Here is a 15,701-nt window from a genome sequence, read left to right as displayed (position 1 = left end):
ACTGGATTTAACCCCTACTGGAGAGAGTTGTGGGAGACGACGATGATTGGTCAAAGTTGTGGGAAAATTGCGGTGATTGGTTAAAATTGCAACATTGCGCTGAGTTCCCCTAGCCTGCCTTTGGTCCTCCAGTGGCTAGAGGTTTCGATGGGTGTAAACCAAGCCCTGGGTATTCTTCTCTTTCTAAAATGAAAGCTCAAACGCTACATTACATTTGCTCAGTTTGGATGTACAAAGGAAACAGTGAAGACCCAGTGTCTTAATTTTATTTTCTCTGGAAATGCGCCAACACAACTTCCAAAAGTTTAGTATGTCTGCGCCGAACATTTTAGCCACGACTGTTTCCTCTACTTGAGCCAATGGTGGTTGCAGAAAACCGGGAACGGATAGCATTTATAATGGCAAAAGGACCACACGAATAATACAAATAGTTTCAAGGAGGACAGCCTTTAAGAGAAACAGCGATTCCCAATTGATCTGTCACATCAGAATTTTGATTTGGGTCACGAAAGTCTTGAAAGTTGAGTAAGAATGTCGCCTGGTAGACCACATTGTCTGAGGCGGCAGCCAGTCTCTTGTCTTGGTCGCGTCATGTCCCAAAGTTGAAAATGTTACAGTTCGGTCAATTCTACATTAAAAGTTTTACACCAAATCATTCAAGAGATATGGGAATTCTGTTTTTAGCCAGCTGGTTCGATTATTTTTGTGATTTGTGTAACACTGGCAATCTGAGTGAGACTGCATCTCACGGCGTTATACTGTTTTGACGTTAGCCTGACGTTTGAGTCAGACTCGGGTCGGTCACTGGCACAATGTTGTCTTACATTACATCAACAACGTCAGGAAGTACTGCCTTTTGTAGATACGAGCTTGCTGAAGATAGCCAGCATCTCAGATTTCTTTAACCGAGCCTGTTTCATTCGTCATTTGCCTGAGAAAGCGACCTCCGTTAGCCAGGCTAGTTTTGCCCAATCACTTGGTCAGGCTATTTAAAGGTATCGGGGTCAAGTGACTTTTGTGAATGGACAAGTGAAACGAAATGTACTTGTCCTAAGGACAAGTGCCTCAAAATGTTTATGTCAAGCCCTGCAATTCAGTGGCCAGAGATATATGATGACCTGATCGACATTCCAAGTGTATTATACCCGGGAGAAGTTTGTCTTTTGCAACCGGCATGCGCAGTTGAGCCTGCTTGACAGTCGCATGACGAAGGGTGCAAATTGGTCTATACAAAGCTGGCTTTGCTGAAATAAAATTCTGGATCAGTACTAACTCTCCTTGGTCCAGCTACAAACCTCAGACAAGTAAGTTAACTAACGCTATATAATTTTGTTGCTTTACTGTATATGGTGACTGAGTTTGCTCTGCAAACCAGGGTAATCAGATGAGAATTGGGAAAATTCGAGGCATCTTACAGCAACGGGGCTACAAACCATTACGATTAGGGATGGGCGGATCGATCCTAAAGTATCAATATTTTTGATACTGGCATTGTATCAAAAGGATCGATTCTCAATTAGAAATATTGATCCTACCTGGGATTTCTTTTAAACAAGTGATTTTTGAATATTTGTATAATAGTAGTAGGCCGTATAGTATTGAATAGTAGAATGTACTTAAATAAGAAAGTCAATGGGAACTATTTTTTCTTCCGCTGTGTCGGTGCTTATCATGAGTTATTCAGCGGCAGCGATCCGCACTATCTCACTCACTTAGCGCAGATTCGAGTGCATTGCTTCGGTCATGACTGAAAGAAAAAGAAGCATAATCTGGAGTTCTTTCACTACAGTTAGGGTTTATCAAAAAACTATACGCCATTGTGGCAATACCACAAACATGACAAAGCATCTAAAAGTTAAACACCCTAAAGAGCATGACGAAGTACACTTGAGCAGAGGAGGCAACACAGACACGTCATGTCTATTGCCGTCCGTCCGTCATCTGCCGCTTGTCCGGGGATGGGGTCGCGGGGGCAGTGACCTAAGCAGGGAGGCTCAGACTTCCCTCCCCCCGGCCACTTCCACCAGCTCTTCCTGGGGGACCCCGAGGCGTTCCCAGGCCAGCCGATAGACATAGGCCGAATCCCAATACTCCCCCTTACCCCTTCTCCTTAGTTTTGCGCGTTCCCGTGAGAGCTAGTGGTGTCCCAATACTGTTTTGGAGCTAGGGGAAGGGCTAAGATTAAGGGGTATACACCCCTTAAAACCAAGTAAGATCGGGAGCTTACTTGAAACCTAGGGCTATGTGAAAACTGCGCGACCGGCAACAATGGCGACCAAATCATCCAGACAGTCCGATAAATGTTATATTATCGGCTTAATTCATTGTTAAAAAAATTATGACAGTCTTGTTTTGTGTTATATACAGTCATGAACATATATATTTGCAACCATTTTCCTAATTGAAACATTTCTAAAAATCGCTAGTTTGGTACGTTAATGTTACAGTTCTGAATTGCACAACACTCCCGCATTTCTTTGACTAGCATGTCTACAGTTCTAAGTAAACTCCATTAGCAGCGAATTTCGTTTAATATCAGTGCATAACGCTACTTGCATTGGAGATATCGATACGTGGTAGATGACGTACCTGTAACCAAGTGGCGTTCCATTTCCTAGGGCTATGTAGCCCTTACCCCTTACTTTCGAGGGCCAAGGGGAAGGGGTAAATTAAGGGGAAGGGGTAAGGGGAAGGGTTTTTTTTTTTAAGGGAGTATTGGGATTCGGCCATAGTCCCTCCAGCGTGTCCTGCGTCTTCCCCGGGGCCTCTTCCCAGTGGGACGTGCCCGGAACACCTCACCAGGGAGGCGTCCAGGAGGCATCCTAATCAGATGCCCGAGCCACCTCAGCTGGCTCCTCTCGACGCGGAGGAGCAGCGGTTCTACGCTGAGCCCTTCCCGGATGACCGAGCTTCTCACCCTATCTCTAAGGGAGAGCCTGGACACCCTGCGGAGAAAGCTCATTTCGGCCACTTGTATTCGCAATCTCATTCTTTCGGTCACTACCCATAGTTCGTGACCATAGGTGAGGGTAGGAACGTAGATCGACTGGTAAATAGAGAGCTTCGCCTTTCGACTCCTTCTTCACCACGATGGACCGATGCAGAGCCCGCATCACTGCGGATGCCGCACCGATCCGCCTGTCGACCTCGCGCTCCATTCTTCCCTCACTCGTGAACAAGAAAGACCCCGAGATACTTGAACTCCTCCGCTTGGTTCAGGAACTTCTCCCCGACCCGGAGATGGCACTCCACCCTTTAACGGTCGATTACCATGGCCTCAGATTTGGAGGTGCTGATTCGCGTCCCAGCCACTTCACATTCGGTTGCGAACCGCTCCAGTGAGAGCTGAAGGTCACAGCCCGATGAAGCCAACAGGACCACATCATCCGCTAAAAGCAGCGACCCGATCCTGAGGTCACCAAACCGGACCCCCTCAACACCCTGGCTGCGCCTAGAAATTCTGTCCATATAGCATTATAAAATTATTGAAACAAAAACATTTCATAGAAGATCGGTAACGATATTGACGATACTGGTCTTGAAAGTACTTGGTATCGGATCGAAAAGAAAATTATTGGTATCGCCCATCCCTAATTACGATACATCCATTGTAAACATTAGCGCATGGTGCCGCCTCTCTCCTCCTCATTAGCATTTAAAGCTACAGACACAGCTCGTCTTGAGGAAAGCTCATTGTGGGACTGCTCGTAGTGGCTGTAATTATGCACCAAGGCTGAATTCGGGGAAAGAGACTTCAGATACAGTCTTAGGGGGGCCACTAAGGCCTATATAAAAGCATCCAAAAACAGTATATCATGTAACCTTTAAATCTGCTTTAAAATAACGGAAATAAACTCTACAAACAACCATGCGCAACAATGTATGTGTTCAACCATTTGTAAAACATGCTACAATAAAGGCAGGCAACTGTAGATTATCAAGTCCTTTCTCCTTGTTCTCATTCAGCTAAGGTAAATCAGCGATTTGCTGATGTTCCCTTTTGTGCTCGTCCCCTGTTCATATCCGCTAACACGTTTCCAGGCAACTTTTCTTGACGTAAGCAAATAAATGGGGTGCTAGTTTACCCATTTCAGATTGGTTTCAAATTTAGCAGAAATCAGGAAAAATTAATCTATGAAAAAGCTAGTAGTATGAGCCAAGTTGGAGAATCGAACAAAACATTTTTGGGGAGATAGTTTTAGATATGTTGACTGGAGTTAATAGAATAAAAACGACCGGACGAGTCAGGTGGCAAATTAGAAATGCGATACAACCTACATCCACCGGGGGCGTTGCCTCAAGCCGAGGGGTGGGGGTCTGTGATAGATCCATCCTAGAACACTAATTTGTATGACACCCCAAATCCACAAATTATGGAGGATTATAGGGGCCAAAACTAAATAAATAAATGCTTGGATAAATGTATCATTATATAACACAAAGCTTAAATAAATTAAATTATATAATGAAATGCCTAATTTACATACAAAGTATATACATTTTAAATTAAATGAGACACTAAATATATAAATATTACATGTATTTGTGTGTATATATGTATATTCACGTTTTAATGTGTTCACATTTATTTATTTATACTTTTAGCAAGATAAAAAATGGTATTTGTTACATTAAACATTTACACAATTTCTGCAGAATGAAACACTTTCTGTTATGTACTGTATTGCAGCTTCGTCCCAATATCTCTACAGACCGTGCAGCTAATTTGACTTGAACGGGGGCTTATTACTAGCCTGGCTCTGCCAGGCTAGTAATAAGCCCAAGTACTTCCGCTCAATTTGGATTTTGCCTCTGTACTAGGTCTGGGAGCTCGGTTCTGAAGTTGGTTTCCAGAAACAAATTGTTTGTAGGTCCAATCAGCGAACAGAGGGAGTGGCTGAGAACGATGACGTTAATGTCGTGCACTTGTTTGAGTAGTTCAGTAATGGCGGCGGAGAAAGATGCGAGCGAAACTATTCTGCGGTTGTGGCAACGCTGCCGAATATAGGTTAAAGCCGGAGCAAGAACATTCCTTGTTGGGTTTTGTTGGTGGCCATGATGTTGTGGCCCTCCTCCCCACGGGGTTCGGGAGTTTGATTTTCCAGGTATGGCAGCTAGCTCCGTTACAGTAGTGGTGAAGGAGTTGGCTAAGGCGAACGCTTGCGATTGGTTATGGCAAATCAGAGTGGCTCTGGCGGATCCAATAGTTTTAAACTTCAACAGAGGACCCGCCTTCAAGGAAGTTAACGTTTGTCAATCGAGAGATCCCAGACCCTCTGTACAAATGAAATGTACGAGGGTCTGGTTAGGACCAGGCTAGCTTATTACTTGAAAGAGGAATTATTTACTGAGTCTTCTCAGTTACATTATCAGGGCTTGGAAATACTGTGACTTGCTAAAGTAGGCAAATGGCTAGTAGTAGAACATAACATTTGATAATAATTGCAGTCAATCAAACAGCTGCAAGACCCAATGAAATGTTATATACAGCTAGCAAACTAACGTTAGCTAGCATCGCTAACGACATTGGCTAACTCAACTTCGGTAGGCTATCCTCAGTATTTGCAAGCTGGCCAGTGCAAGTAACAACTTGTCAATGGATCACTTCATTGACGAGCGTTAACTTCCTTGAAGGCGGGTCCTCTGTTGAAGTTTAAAACTATTGGATCTGCCCAGAACCACTCTGATCTGCCATAACCAATCTCAAGCATTCGCCTTAGACAACTCCTTCACCACTACTGTAACGGAGCTAGCTGCCGTAGCTGGAAAATCTTAACTATTCCCGAACCCCTTGGGGAGGAGGGCCACAACATCATGGCCACCAACAAAACCCAGCAAGGAATGTTCTTGCTCCGGCTTTAACTTATGGATATTCGGCAGCGTGGCCACAACCGCAGAATAGCTCCACTCGCATCTTTCTCCGCCGCCATTACTAAACTACTCAAACTAGTGCAGGACATTAACGTCATCGTTCTCAGCGACTCCCTCTGTTCGCTGATTGGACCTACAAGAAATGTGTTTCTGAAAACCAAATTGAGCGGAAGTACGTAGGAGGGCAGAGCCAGGCTACTACAAATCCACTTGTCCCGGACAATTATGTCGTTGTAGTTCAGATAGACTACCGGGTAAACGTTGCTCTATTTAGATCTATAAGACATCATGCTAGCTATGGGCTAGCTATGGGCTAACTTGCCAGTCCCACCTGTAAAATCCCCCCAAGATCATCCCAAATTAAATATTTTCCCCGACAATGTAAAAACCTTTCCAATTAGATGTCCCACGTTTTGATGGTACTAGCAGAGCCCATATTAGACATTCTCTGGTACTAGCTTAGTGTTTTTTTTTATCGATTTCAATGGTCTCAAAGCAGACTTTCGTCTGTTGTCTCCCCAACGTGACATCATGCAATGCATTGTGGGGGAAAGAAAAATCATTGCAAAAAGCAGCTACTTTTTCGTATTATATTGCATTTTGCGACACCCAACAACATCAAATACAACAACAGTTTAAATGTTTATTACAAACAAGCAAATGGCACAAATTCGTTAGAAAAATTAACCTGCCATATGGACAACTTGGATGCTTGGTCTACTTATTAATTGGTCTATGCCTGCAACGCCAGAACTTTCTAATTGATTGGCCAATATCTGTATATGCATACCAGTCATCACAAGTTAGATACATCCAAATATCATGTATCCTTTGTTTTATTTCAGGGTGTTCACCAACAAGGAACCAGATGATGTGTCCATCATCGAAACGCCATATGGCGGACGTCTGATGTTTGTGATGCCTGAGGGCAACATGCTTTATGTTCATTTAAAGGACAAGTCTCTGATCAGGAATAAGAAGAGGTGGTCCCAGGTAGGTATGGAGGCAGGAAAGGGGTGTGTGGCTGGCACAACCTGAAAGGGAAAGAAACTTCCAGTTTACACATTAATATTGTATGTAGACAGATACAACTTGTCTCTCTTACAGATCATGTATCTGTATTATCTGCTCGGCTGGAAAGGCTATATAGTAAAGAACCCTCAGAAGATTACAGTAAGGTTCACATACATCTCTTGACATAGAATGCACTGGAAGGTTGTAGCACAAATCATGAGAGGATTTTTGTCTTTACAGAGGCAGAACAACCCCTGCCGCGCAAGCCTAATTTCTCTGGATGGTGAAAGCTTTCTGTTGCCTCAATACGACAACGACAGTAAGAGGAAGCACATCACAGACGACAACACCTACATCATGGCACTGGATGGAGACACAGACTTTCAGCCCAAAGCTCTCATCTTATTGGTCGACCGTCTCAGGATGTATGACAATGTGGGAGCAGCATGTGGGCGGATACACCCCACTGGGATGGGTGAGTACATACAGAACATAACTATCTTGATTATGGATCAGGGGGCTAGCCACAAGTCGGTCGGGGTGTGTGTGTACATTTAAAAATGTAACTGTAAAACGGTAAATCTGTTCGGTGGCTCCATCTTTTTTTCACGCCCCCAAAATGTAGATCTGAGACACTAGTTGAGCTGTGCACTGTTCTGTGTACCTCTATGGGAATTACAAGAAGAACATTTGGAAGTTTTTCAAGGATATTGAAAATGGACCACGGTCATAAATGCAGTGTTCTAGGCTGTACAGGGAATGCTGACACTTTTCATAGTCTTGACACGGTCTGTGCTCATACATTTTTGCTGGTACTCCCAACTTTGTGCTACCAAGTAAAAATGTTAATTTCAAAGGGGTCATTGATTGCAGAACCGAATTTACCTTGTCACAGTTGAATAACGACAGTTCAGTGGGTAAAATGGACATACAGTGAACTTTAAAGTCCATTGACAGCTCTTTCCTATGTAAATCTCACTATAATAAAATGTTGCTGTCTGTAAAACTGTCGGTTTTGAAAAATCCCCCGTGGGGACGTCACAACGGGGCTCCACCTTTTTTGCCTCTGGTCTGTACCTTTGTCACACCCCAAAATTTGCTGCGCGCTGCTCTGTGTACTTCCATAGAATTACAAAGAAGAACGTTTTTCTAGCATATTGAAAATGGACTACGGTGGTAAATGCAGTGTTCCAGGCTGGACAGGGAATGCTGACACTTTTCTGAGTCTTCCTAAAGACTTCCAAACACTTGACGGGCTGTGATATTTGTCTATGAGAAAATCCCTGTGCAGTTCGACCCTCAATTACACATTTGCTCGAACTATTTCACCGAGGACCGTTTTGAATGAAAACCTTGGACAATTCAAAGAAGGATTTGCTGAAAAGAGGTTCTGTTCCAACTGTATGCTCATCACAAACGCAAGCTGGAAGTATGGCTGTGTCTACTACCGCGCACTTTACGAAGTACACTGCAATACAGTGCACTGCAAAACAGTGCACTTACATATTCAGTGCACTCTGTCGCTGATAAGTGCTGTCTCAAATGGAACACTTACGTTAAACACTTGGTGGAAGTGACGGACGCAAATCTGCTCGCCACACCCGCAAAACCTGCTAAAATGAACGCGCTTCTCCACTCAAGTGGAAAAAGCTGCCGAAAGGGCTCCTCCTTTTCCGCTACGTAGCCAAGATGGCGCCCGTTAGGGCGAGTAGTGTCCATCGTTGTACACTGTTTTTTTGGACCGTTTGCAGTGCGCCATCCGGGTACTTTCAGTGCACTGAATTTTTTGGTTTTGTGAATGAAGGGCCCTAAGCACTGAAAGTCAGTGCTCAAAGTGCACAAGTGCGCGGTAGTAGACACAGCTTATGATATTGTGGTTAACAGTTAGCTTATTAGCAATACTAATGTCTCCTGTATCTAGCATAGGTAGAATGCTAAATACTTTTCTAAACACATCAACATACCTTACTTGGCAAATGACTGTAGATAGGCTTGCTTCCGAAAAAAATTGCCAGAAAACCAATAGGAGTCTAGCCTATTGCTAATGCCTGTCTAGATTATCTATTTGTAAGAACTGGAGGTGCACAGGCAGGTGCTAGATACAGGATACGTTAGCATTTATAATAACTGTTACCGACAAAATCATACTACAGCTTGTGGTAGTGATGAACATAAGGTCGGAAAACATGTACATTTACTTTTTTGACATTGTTTTAAATAAATAGCTTACTATTAATCAATACATAAGCCAGTAGTCTAACTTTTTAACATGGTTGTGTCGGGAAACTGGAGGAGGTAGCCTATGGATTTTGGTGTTTCAAAACCCATTGACACTGTATGACTATGTTTAGCTTGTGTTCTGCTCCTCTCTCTTACCAACCGTCTCTGGAGGAGGGGATCCCTCCCTTTTCTCCCGTTGAGTTTTTCTGGGAGTTTTTCCTTGTTATCCTTGAGGGTTTAGGTTGGTTGAGGGGCAGTTCTATGGGCGTATGTGAATGTATTTGTATAGCCCTTTTTACACGCAAGCATGTCACAGAGGGCTATACAAATACATTTGATTTGATTTTATATGGATTTTGGTTTGTTTTGCAATTGTAGTTGACTTATGTTAACAACTATATAGCTATGATAATTATACTCGGATCATTTAGATTGAGATAGGCCTATGCCTAATGCCTACAGTAAACATTTGAAATCACAAACTAGCTACGTAACGTGGCGTGTATCAAATCATTGTTCATCATCGTTTAATGCATTAGGCTAAATGTTGTAGCCTACGTAGGCTATTTAAGTTGAATTTCTATCAATGTTGAACATGAAAATGAGAATATCCGTGGTAAATCATCGTTTTCCGTTGGGTCAGTGTTACAGGCAGGTCTGGTTAAGGACCAAGTCACGCTAAGCCTGACAGTTAGCATGCCTTGGACCAGACTAGTTTCGCAGCCTAAGTTGCCATAGTAACTGAGTTCGAACTACGTTGAGCTAGCTTCATGAAACTGAATGAACTAGAAATGAGTCCGACTAGCTGACATAAGTCTGGCTTATTTGGTAAACACGCTTTATGGAACAGGCCTCAGGGGCCCCTTCTCCGTACGTCGCTTATTACATCCGAGATCAAATGACACATCCAAGATGACATCATCTTGCTAATCATGATCTGGTTAATTCGGTTCTTCGAACACCCATGTTATTTATAATTAGTATAGCTGGATTGAGTTATGCGTTGGTCTAAAAGGGGGTATGTATCGATAGTAGAAGCCTTGACCATGGCCAAAAGGAGCACCCCGTTTTTTCCGCAACAGAGCAACAGCTTGCTCGAAGGTTACTCCGAATTTGAAGATTTAATCAGAACGCCAGGGAACACCTCAAAGTCTGCAAAATCCAAGAACGAGGGCTGGCAAAAAGTATCAGACCAAATTCAATGTATAGTAGTGACCACGTTAGATGTTTTATCGCTTATTACAGTAAGCTAGGCCAATGTTTTTTTCTTCATACTTTGTTTATCATCTTTAATGTCATAATGTGGTTTCAACAAATGTATGATGTAAATGACACCCTCAAAAAAAAAACGATAGGTTATCTCTCAAAAAGTATAGGCTTAGCATATTGCGCTGTGCTTAAGGATCTAGCCTATCTATCACGTGAAGAACAATTAATTCGGTTTAATGTTAAATTCTGCTAATTATTCTTGCACCTTCCGCAACAGGTTTTTGTAGTAAAAACGGGCAAGACATGTGACAGACTTCCTGTATCACCTCTGCTTATAAAGCCTCGATCTAATCGTGGGGGGGTGGCTGGCTGGTTGGCTTATGGGGGGCCTCAAAATTGTTCTTTGCCCAGGGCCTCCAATTAGGTAAAACCGCCCCTGCCCTAGCCTGCCTTTGGTGGCTTTGAAGGGAGGGGGTGGGATATTTTAATTTGAATCATGTCAAACAGAAGCAAAAATAGCTAGCTTCAAAACCAACTTTAACTTTAAGCAAATAAGTTCTTCCAACTCACTAGTTCTCTCAAACGTGTCATGAATTGTCATTTTTGAGTCTCCGGCGAAATTACTAGATAGCTTTTGTTTACCAACCACAGGTACATCTTTTGTGAGGTTCTTCTGCACTACAAGCGAACAAACCACAATTTTTTAAGACAGCACCGCCAAGTGCAAAAATGATTTATGCAATTTTCATCAATGTATTTACAAGAAGGCTGCACAACTATAAATGCTGAATGTCTCCGCACACCCTTACATGACATTAAGAACGCAGACCAACAGAAGCATAAACCAGGTCTTACGCATATCGACACACCACACCTCTTCTTTCTCACACTGAGAATCCCCAAAAGTTACATTCTTTCTTTTCTACATAGGTCTGTACATTTCCTCATTTGTCCTCAAGTGCCGGGGGATCGTTTCTGCAACCATGTTACGTGAACGCTCGCGTGCTACATACAGTGAAAAAAAACCTAGCTGAAATCAATCACTCATGCCCAAATGTATCACTGTAAACATAACATAATTGGGGAGGGGGGGGGGAACAATCTTGGAACCCCTTGTGGTCCCGCTAAATTTAGAGTCTGAATAATTATAAACATGGTATTTTGCCTGTTAATGCCTGCAATGCAGTGAAGAAAACTATATGACAAGAATAATGTTTAATGTAACTGGCCCCTCTAAAAGTATAACTGTCCCCTGATTACCCCCTCCCTGAATTGGTCTAGAACCGCCACTGAATAGTAGACTGGACAAGTATTCTAATATCTTAAATTAAGTTTTATTTATGTGTCGCTTTTGACAAAAGTGTGACAATTGTGCTTTGTTAGTTGCAGATTGCATTTGCATGCGAAAGATAGAGCCCATATTATTCCAATAAACTTTTGTAGCGCCCCTCATTCCTCGGTTTTTGGCAAAATACAAAATACTTGGTAAGGCGCCCTGAGTTATTTTTAACTAATATAAAAATATGAATTTGTAAGTTGTTCTTTTCAAAGATGCCAAAGGTGACTATTTCAAAAAAAAAATATGCATCTGCATCCAACGTAACATAAATCATCTTTACATTTAATATATAAAAGATCTCAACTGGATAGACAAAATCAATGGCCCGAAATTATTCTTTTTACTAATTGAAAATAAAAACCCAGGCTTTTGAATGCCCGCTGTAGTGTGGCTCGGGTACGTTGGCCCACAGCACGAGATGGCGGCTGACGTCTATGGGCAACACGCGGCACAACCAGTTACCTCATGGCGTGGTGATGATAGGAAAGTTGGTTGAGCAGATAGACGGCGTCCAGGGAGAATATTAACACAGTTTAGTAGAAGTATTTGATTGTCCAGAAGAATGGAAAGTTTCATGAATTTGGCTATCCGTCATTCTGTCTTTTCCAGTCTGACGCAGTCCCTTAATGAATTGTAACCAACAACTCACCAATTACATTCATAATATGGTCACCTAGTTGATAACACATCCAACTCACTTAACTTTAATATCCTAAAGTTTAAGTTTTACAAGGACTGCAAAATTTGTATAAAAACTCGACACACACAAACTCTGATCTGCTCTCCACCATCTTCTCTCTCCACCTGTTTCCATTCCTCCAAATAAATATCCCGACAAAAACAGGTCAAGGGTCAAAAGTAATCAACCAATAAGCTTACATAAACTGAAATCCAAATATTAAGCCAGCTGAAACATAATTATATAAAAATGTGTTCACAACATCGGAATAGAAATAATGAACAAACAAATGTAAACGCAATATCAAATTCAATCTTAGCAAGGTGCTAAACATTTTAGAACATACAAAAAACAGCACACTTTTTGTATGATATGGTGCTTGAAATCAGCCTCTAATGCAGTTGCCCTCCTCCAAAGGTCCAATGGTGTGGTACCAGAAATTTGAGTATGCTGTAGGACACTGGCTCCAAAAGACAGCTGAGCATGTGTTTGGTTCCGTCCTCTGCTCGCCTGGTTGCTTCAGTCTGTTCAGAGGTTCTGCCCTCATGGATGACAATGTCTTGAAGAGATACACGACCACAGCAACAAAAGCCTCGGAGTATGTCCAGTACGACCAAGGTAACCAACTAACCATAAACTGTAACTCCAATTTAAACCTACATTCAGGTCTGATATGGAAAGTCATCACCAAATCAATTGTTGAGTACTTTTAGGCCATTTAGGTCCAATCTGGTTTGACTTACTGGAAATATAAAGGAGTGCTTCATAATTATATTACACATATTTAAGTGTCACATTACAGAGTCACTGTAATGCAATTAGCTACTTTCTCCTAATCAGTCAATACCTCACCCCACCCCCCCACACACACACCCCTCCTCCCACACACCTCTATCCAGGAGAGGACAGGTGGTTGTGCACGCTGCTTTTGCAACAGGGATGGAGAGTGGAGTACAATGCAGCATCTGACGCCTACACTAACTCGCCCCAGGAGTTTAAGGAGTTTTATAACCAGCGACGTCGCTGGGGTCCATCCACCTTGGCCAACACCCTGGATCTGCTGCACAGTGGAGGAGAGACTGTCAAAAGGAATAGCTCCATCTCAAGACTCTATATTTTCTACCAGATGTTCACTGTCAGTTCCTCCATCCTTGGACCAGCCTCTGTCTCCCTCATGATAGCAGGTGAAGCTCCGAACTCTAGACTTGTCTTCCTTTCACTACTCTTGCCTGTTTTCTCCTCCAATCCCATTATTCATTACTTTGTATATCATTGGGCAGGCACTGGGCAGATAACATACTGTTAAAGAGGGCCAAATGGAAAAAATCTTAGCTCAGCTGATCTCTATGAAGAAACAGTAGTAATTAACTTTGGTACTGGCACATTTCATTCATCAATAAATTAGGTTCTATACATTATGTAGCAGCATTAAACTCTGATAGAAAAGGGTGCTTTGACATGAACTTTGTTCTGACACCCAGAATTAGATTAACCCTTAAATGTTAAATAATAAAATGGTATACATACATAATTGTACTCAGTATATCTTGACTCATATTGTTTCTTGTGTTTGCATTGTTTTCTTTCTAGGAGCTTTCCAGTTTGTGTTTCAGATTCCAGGGACCCTGTCCATCGTCATCTCAGTGATCCCACCTGTATTCTACATGTTTGTGTGCTTTGTGGCCAAACCCAACCTCCAGATCTCAATTGCAGCCATTATGAGTGTTCTCTATGCCTTCCTCATGACTGCTTCCTTCTTCTCCATTATTGGTGAGGCTCACCCGTTAGCTGACTGGCTGGCTTTTGGTGGCACATACAGAGCTACAACAGTGCCTCAATTGCAGAGCATATCAAAATCTAAAGGCTCACTGCGTAAAAACACATACCTATCACAAGCGAAGGCTTTACAGCAGCAGCCAGGGTTCAATTCCAGTCCCCACACGCTCCAGTCCCCACACGCTCTCTCCTGGAAAGGTCCTGTCTCTCTCTTACTGTCATTATCATTGATAAGCAGAAATGCCCCAAATGGTGCAAAAGTCTATATATACATATAGACATGTTTTTTATAAAGAATGTTTTTTTTTTTAAGTAAAGCTAAAATGATTGAAAACAAAACAAAAACGAAAAGCTAAATTGCACTTTCATACTGCCAAATACAGAACAGTACAAGGTGCTTAAAGTGCGTGAAGTACTTAAATTTTACTTTGAAATGTAAGTCCTGGAAAACCCTTGAAAACAGTCATATTAATGACGAGGTACTTGAAAAGTGCTTGAATTAAGTGTTCATAAAAATAAATAGTATATATATATATATATTTATTTATTTTTCGCTTTTGTTACTTTTTCGCAAAAGTATCGCCTCAGCCCATCCCCCTCCTGCTAATTTAATTAAAGCACCATCCGTTTTTTCTGGCATTCTTTGGTTTGCGTTATAGCATATGATCATGTTCTCAATTAATTTAAGTGTTTTTCAAGCACGATAAGAGCCTAAGTAACCTCGTAAGCAGTCTTTAATGAGTTTCAAAGTCTTAAATGAAGGTGAAGAGCTGGAAGGATACGGGATTTGTGTCAGATCCGTGACATGTGCGTCAGGTCTTAAAGAGACAGACGTCTAATAAACCCACGACTGTCCGTCCCAGTAATGTTAATCAAAGAACAAAAGAAAAAGAGAAAATCACTTGCTGCTCTTGATTGAATAACATATGTAGCTTTAATAAGGATTAATTTAAAGTAAATTACGTATATGTTTGATAAATGAGATCTCTGATTGTAGTCCTTGAAAACCCCCAAAATAGTGCTTGAAAATGTCTTGAAAGTACTGGAATTTCATTATACAGTATCTGTACGAACCCTGTCAGAAGACAAAAGACAAAGCTTTGTGGTTGTAATGTTTTTTTATGTAAAGAAAATCTTGGATATCTAAGACTTCTGCATAGTGCAATTCTTTAAAATAAAAATTAAGAAGTTCTAGAACAGAAGATTTATTGTTTGTGATGTTTATAGAACAATTTGGAAATAAACACTTGGTGAACTTTGACAAAGCTTTGTCTGAATGATCAATTTACAAATGTATACAACATTGACAGCACTACGTCAAGAAGTTGTATGTTAAACCGGTATTGGTACCATATCACAGTACAGATAGCTTTGGCAGCAGTAGGCTACTATAGGCTATTGGCACTTGAAAAACAACCGTAAACCTAGTAGGCCAATATGCCGAAACAGGCTGTCGGAACGCAGCAATAAACGGTTCTCTGTCTTTAGAGACATTCAAGATATTCCACAATATTGCCGTAAAGAAGTGCATGTCAACATATTTAAGTACTGTGTGAAGACACATAGTTTTTAAATATTTTTATTATATAACAT

The 15,701-nt window shown here is 41.7% G+C and overlaps 1 protein-coding gene across 1 annotated transcript in view; it reads left to right on the top strand.

The window, feature by feature from the left end:
• chs1 (chitin synthase 1) overlaps positions 1 to 15,701 on the top strand; it is a 39,975-nt gene that overhangs the window by 15,483 nt on the left and 8,791 nt on the right. The window contains exons 7-12 of the mRNA XM_047029874.1: positions 6,717 to 6,864; positions 6,979 to 7,044; positions 7,126 to 7,360; positions 12,750 to 12,950; positions 13,232 to 13,516; positions 13,923 to 14,102. Coding sequence (XP_046885830.1) covers positions 6,717 to 6,864; positions 6,979 to 7,044; positions 7,126 to 7,360; positions 12,750 to 12,950; positions 13,232 to 13,516; positions 13,923 to 14,102 — 1,115 coding nt within the window. The remainder of the gene's footprint in view (positions 1 to 6,716; positions 6,865 to 6,978; positions 7,045 to 7,125; positions 7,361 to 12,749; positions 12,951 to 13,231; positions 13,517 to 13,922; positions 14,103 to 15,701) is intronic.

Source organism: Hypomesus transpacificus, chromosome 11 (genome assembly GCF_021917145.1).
Source record: "Hypomesus transpacificus isolate Combined female chromosome 11, fHypTra1, whole genome shotgun sequence".
NCBI classification, from domain to species: domain Eukaryota; kingdom Metazoa; phylum Chordata; class Actinopteri; order Osmeriformes; family Osmeridae; genus Hypomesus; species Hypomesus transpacificus.
This window is presented reverse-complemented; position numbering and strand designations above follow the sequence as displayed.